The 6,280-nt window shown below is 30.7% G+C and overlaps 1 protein-coding gene across 1 annotated transcript; it reads right to left on the bottom strand.

The window, feature by feature from the left end:
• Nucleotides 1-1,096: 1,096 nt before the first annotated feature.
• Nucleotides 1,097-1,726, bottom strand: LOC102579500 (putative lipid-transfer protein DIR1). The gene has a single exon (XM_006342732.2). The coding sequence runs from the start codon at nucleotides 1,599-1,601 to the stop codon at nucleotides 1,290-1,292; it is 312 nt and encodes a 103-aa protein (XP_006342794.1). The 5' UTR covers nucleotides 1,602-1,726; the 3' UTR covers nucleotides 1,097-1,289.
• Nucleotides 1,727-6,280: the final 4,554 nt, after the last annotated feature.

The raw sequence follows: 6,280 nt of genomic DNA on the forward strand, positions 1-6,280 counted from the left end.
TAGATATATATATATATATATATATATATATATATATATATAACTTTATCTTCTTTCTTGAATCTAAGATCAAATTCATCCAAAAATATTTCAAAAACTACGTCAAATCACCCAAAATTTCATATTTAGGCTCTTCAATACGTACTCGATCTTTCACATTTAATACGTAATCGATCTTTCACAACAGTACTCACTCGAAAAAGGTGTAGTTATTGTGAAGAAATACAAAATTTCATAGTGATTTTATAAGAAATCGCTAAGGTAATTGGTGATGATAATATATCCAATCAAACTTAGAAGTACGTATGTCTACTTTCGCATAAATATTCGAGCTTAATTCCTTCCAATTTTATTGGTGAAAAGGAACTCTTCCATATCTATCATTATCTTTGAAGAGAAGTTTTGGACTTTTATAAATAAATGATCTTTTAATACATGACACAGTAGCAATAACAATATGATTGTTCAGTGAGTTTTGTTTAGAGAAAAATCTATTCTTTAGAATATTTTTTATATTAAAATGTTTTCATACTTAAGTCAATTGACTAAAGCATATCAAAGATTAGGCATCTTTCACAATATTTTTCTTTCCTCTCGATTTGTAATTATTAGATTCCTCATGATGCCGTGCTATTTTGATCACAACACCACTGTAGTCAATCCCTACTATTAATCATCTCCACGCTCCATCACAACTAGCGTTGCTGCCAACTATCATCAATACATCATCATCTACCTCATTTTTTCAGCCACCATCATCAATATTATTAACTACTAACATCAACCAACTTAACCAATATAACCACCACCGTCATCACTTTCAACCACCATCATCACACCAGGTCACTACAATACCAACCACCTACCATTATAACTATCATCGCCACTATTACTAGCCACTAACATCAATCATTACCACACCACTACAAATCATCTCCACCCATCCCTACCGAACATCAATATTACATTTTAAAAAAAATATTCAATTACTTTTTTATTTGAATTAGTATATTTAGAAATAAATAAATTTTGCAAATTGAAATATTGAAAAATAAACTATCCTAATCATTCAATGTTCACATCTAGAGACGACATCTTAATCATATAGATTCAAACATATTAATCTTAACGAAAACAAACGAAGTCTTTAACACTCCTTTTCAAATGGATAGAGGTCCCAAAATCAAACATAAATTGAATTACAACAACAAAATTAAAGTAGTTTAATTAAGAAGCTAGCTAGGGGTGTAGTACTAGGGAAGAAATGGAAGACCTCTATTTAGTTTTTCTTAACAATTAGGAGGAGAAGTGAGATTGCATTTAGTAGGAAGAGCCAATGCAAGTTCAGGATCAATTCCAAGAGAGGGCAATACGAATGAATTCCTATAAGAACACAAGCACCGCAAGTCTGCAGCTGACAAGGCTTCACAGCAAGAAGCAGATGGCCTCACTGGATTTGGCTGTGTTACTGATGGCTTACATGATGTCAAACCATCGTCATTCATCTTACAAATGCTCAATCCACTTGTAAATTCTACTATAAGTAGTAGTCCTAGAACTACCATACCCAAAACTCCCACTTTGCTTCCTTTCATAGGCATGTTTACAAGTAAAGTGTATGTGGAGTTTGCAAGTTAAATTGTTGAATTTATAAGCTGAGGACCCAAAGAGATTTTGATAGCTTGTGGGGGCAAAAACATAAAACAACAATAATAGCTCACGTTAGAGTAGTACTATATATGAATTCTTACTTTTTTCCATGTCATTATATATGTAGGCTTACCATATATATAACTCCATAAATATGCTGGTAAATTTCATTTAGATACTCGAATTACAGTTTATTTTAATTGAACATTTAAACACATGATAAAGTATTTTTGTTAGACATTTTTAATTCAAATTTTGAAATTTTCTTTTGCGTATGTTCTCAAGCTTGATAAGAAAGTAAGTTTTATAGAGTGATGGTTAGAATGACTATGTTGTATGAGGTGGAGTATTGTCAGTTAATAATTTTCATGCTCAAAAGATGAAAATTGTGGAGATGATGGTGATGAGGTGGATGTGTGGGCGTACTATGAGGGATAAAATTAGGAATGAAGATATTTGAGACAAGGTAGGAGTGCCCTCCTTGGTGGACGGAATGGGGAAAACGAGGTTGAAATGGTTTGGGCATGTGAAGAGGAGAAGTGTAAATACATGCCCTAGTCATGAGTAGGTGTGAGAAGTTGACAATGGCAGGCATCAAGAGAGGTAGAGGCAGACCAAAGAAATACTATAGGGAGGTGGTTAGACATGACACATGGTGAGCTTACCGAGGACATGACCGACATGAGGGTTTGGATATCGTGGATTAGGGTAGAAGGTTAATTGGTAGTTGAGCGTTGTCTCGCATTCTTGCGAGATATAGTCTTGGTGGTCGCACTTTGATCTTCTTTCTGACCAATAGTATTAGTAATATTCTCATAGTTTCTTATTCTTCAATTTTGATTATCGTCTATGTCCTTTTGTTCTTCGATTATCACATTTTAAAGTTATCATTACTACTATTTCTTTTGGTAAATCGTATTGTTCATCACTTCACATTATTTTGTTGTTGATGCTGCTCTCCTTTTTGTGTTCTCTTTTTCAATATGTTTGAAAATATTTTATTCAAGCTGGGGGTCTATCGAAAATAACTTTTCAGTCTATCTCTGTGCTATCATCTTTAAACCTCACCAATGAAATTACAGGATTATGTTATTATTTGTTGTTCCATGTTCTCAAGCATCTACCAATAATAAATAATAACGTTCACTACATAAAATATATTATCTCTCTTAATTATACACCTCAATTTCAATTATGTTATTGTTTGTTGTTCCATGTTCTAGTGTTTTGAGGCTAGTTATTTTTGTACAAAACATTGAATTAAAGAGAGTGAGATAAAAAGGGAAAAGGTAGGTAGGGGTGGAATGAGGAGAACCATGAGTTAGAAGCCCGTGAGCATAGAAGTTTGTCATTATTCAAATCAAATTCAGACTTCACGGGTTGTATTGTGTTGGGACCTATGGCATTACAATTCAAGGATGTTTTACCAAACATTCATATCCATTTCGGTGACCTTTGGATTAATTAATATTTAATTCATGATTTTGGTTTAGTTTCTTTTTAAAAAATAATTTTAGGAAAGTTACATTACAATTTGTCTTTATTTTAATATTTTGGAGATGAGAAAAGTTTTTCTGTCAATTTATCTAAAATCTTATCATAGATATTGAAATTTTGTAGGAGTCTACAAGCAGTTCTATTTTACTTTAGGGTTTTTGGAGGCTACTCAATCCTAAATTCTAGCTCATGTCTATATAAAGGTATTATATTTCCTTGAAAAGTCAACTAAAAAATATCTCATAAACTATTGGGTATTTATATACTGCAAATTCATGAAATATTCATAAGAGATCAAACTCAAATCATCTTAGTTCAATAAATAAGTCACCAACGGCCCTCGCGAATTATGAAGATCAAGTTTTAATCATCCTAGTTTGAGAAATACGTCACTAACGACCCTCAAATTACAGAAAATATTAGGAGAGAAATATGTCACTAATGGCCCTCGAATTATGGAAAAACATTAGGAGAGAAAACAATCAAGGGAGACATAGATTTGTATCCACGTATTTATCAATAAAATCGTGTTTGTTTATATTTTATTTATGGTTAATTTATTTTTCATATGTTTAAAATTTGTTACAAATAAACTGGCACGCCTAATGGGACCAAATCTACCCTTCTCCTCTCCTCTCTTTACAAATCAAATTCTTAGATCTGAAGCCACAAAATCGCAAATGTGGAAAAATGATGTTTACTGCTTCAAGGCTTATCGGAATGTAGACTTGATGAAACTCAAAGATGAGATTTGAAGTACTCATTTTTTCACCTTTATGGTTTTGGGGTTTTAGATTTGCAAAGATGATTTGTGAGAGAAGAGATGAAGGTTAGACTTAGTCCCACTAGACGTGTCATATTTGTTTGCAGCAAATTTTAAACTGACAGAAAAAAAAAATTACAATCACAAAAAAATATGAAGAAATAATTTTATTCATCAAGATTGTGAGTACGAATCTATTGATCCCTTGATTCTTTTATCTCTTAAGATTTCTCCATGAGTCAAGGGTCGTTAGAGACGTATTTCTCGAACGTAGGAGGCCACATCTTGATCCCTTTATGTTTATTCCATGAGTTTATGGAATTTCGAGATTTCTTTGAGACAAACAATATTTGACGTCTTTGTGATCTCTTTATGAATAACCAAAACATCGAGATCTTGATCTTTATGAATTTCCAAGAGTTTATGAGATATTTTGATCTTTTTATGAATACTTCAGAATTTATTTTGAGATTTTGATCTTTATAAACACCCAAGAGTTCATGAAATATTTTGAGATGACTTTTCAAGGGAATATAATATACCTTTTATATATACATGAACTAGGTAATAGAATTGAGTAACCTCCAAAAATTCTTACTGAAATCAATCATGTCTTGTAGAGTCCACAAAATTTTAATGTCTACACTTATATGAAATTGACTTTTTAAATTTATTTTTTTTAGTTTCAAAGAATATACTTGTTTGATTTTGAAAAATAAAGTTTGTATTTTAGAGATAAATATGAGAGTTAGAAGTTTAAATGTCACTGGCTAATTGGCCTTCATAGTCACTTAACTTTGCATTGTCTTTTAAAAGTTATCCATAGTCATGCAACTTTGTTTGGCTTTCAAAAGTCATTTAACTTTGTCAAGTTAACTTTCATAGTCACTATTTTTGAAAATATAATTTTTGGTTCTTATTTAATGATATGGCAGTTGTAAATTTATATTTTTGAGGATAATGACCATGAAAGCTAACTTGACAAAGATGAGAAAATAAATCCACTTGGTTTCAAATTAGGTACAACCCAAGGTCATCATTCTCTTTGATTTTCACAACCCAAAAATTATTCTAAGAATTTACAAGAAGATACAAAAAATAAAAGATTGTATCAAGAATTATATACAAAAGAATATGAGAACGTCCTCTGGCATCGAGGGAATTGCACGTGTAGAGATTCAAAAAAGAATCGATCTAATCCAGGTCATAATCTTTATGGAATTCCCAAAATTATTAATAGAAAATCGACCGCGCGGAATCGAAGAATTACAAATGACCTTACAAAAAGAATTTAATTGTGTAAACCAGAAACTGAACATTATTGTCACAAGAATTGCAAAATCTTATGGGAGTGACTATGCAGACTAAGGGGTCGTTTGGTAGCTGTATAATACAAGTCTTATCCATGTATTAGAGTCCGTATAACTTATACGACGTTTGATAGGTTGATAAGAAAAGAGTTATTCATGTATATAATTAACACGGCGTTTGGTAGGTGGATAAGAAAAATGTTATTCATGTATATAATTAATACAACGTTTGGTAGGTGGATAAGAAAAAAGTTATTCATGTATAAAATTAATACGACGTTTGGTTGACAATTTTGAAATTCGCATAACTAATACTTGTATAAGTTATGAGGAAATTTGTGTATTATTTATGCGGAGTAAAAGGTGGAATTATTGATACGTGCATAACTAATACATGAATAAAAAGTTAAAATGACAATATTACCCTTATCACTCCCACCTGACTAATTTCTTCTTCTACATAATTAAAGAAATATTTTGACTTAAATACAAAGTAAAAAAAGGAAAGGGTATAATTACAAGGAAATGTTTTAATTTAAAAAATATATAATTTTGCTAATTTTTAATATAAAAAACTAGCATCTAGAGGAATAATTTATGCATAACTAAAATCCACATAATTAAACCATGCATAGCTAATACTTGTATAACAAATACATGCATAACTAACATCCACATTACTAATACTTGCATAATTAATATCCACATTACTAATACATGCATAACTAATATCCACATTACCAATACATGTACAAATTTACCCAGGTCCAAACAACCCCTAAGGGTATTCACAGTTTGGGTGAAATCAAACCAAATCAATTTAGTTGGTTTTGAATTTGTTTTTTAAAAAATTTGAAGAGATTTACCAAACCAACAAATTATATACATATTTTTTATAATTAGATATACATAATATATAATTTTTAATGAACAATTTTAAAAATCTTATATATATTTTCATCAAAATTCATTTATAAATTTATAGGGGATTTAATTTAATTAACTAGGCAGCATGATTCAGTTTTTGCTCTTCCCATTTTGATTTCATTTTCTCCACTGT

Source organism: Solanum tuberosum, unplaced genomic scaffold (genome assembly GCF_000226075.1).
Source record: "Solanum tuberosum cultivar DM 1-3 516 R44 unplaced genomic scaffold, SolTub_3.0 scf00035, whole genome shotgun sequence".
Lineage (NCBI taxonomy): Eukaryota > Viridiplantae > Streptophyta > Magnoliopsida > Solanales > Solanaceae > Solanum > Solanum tuberosum.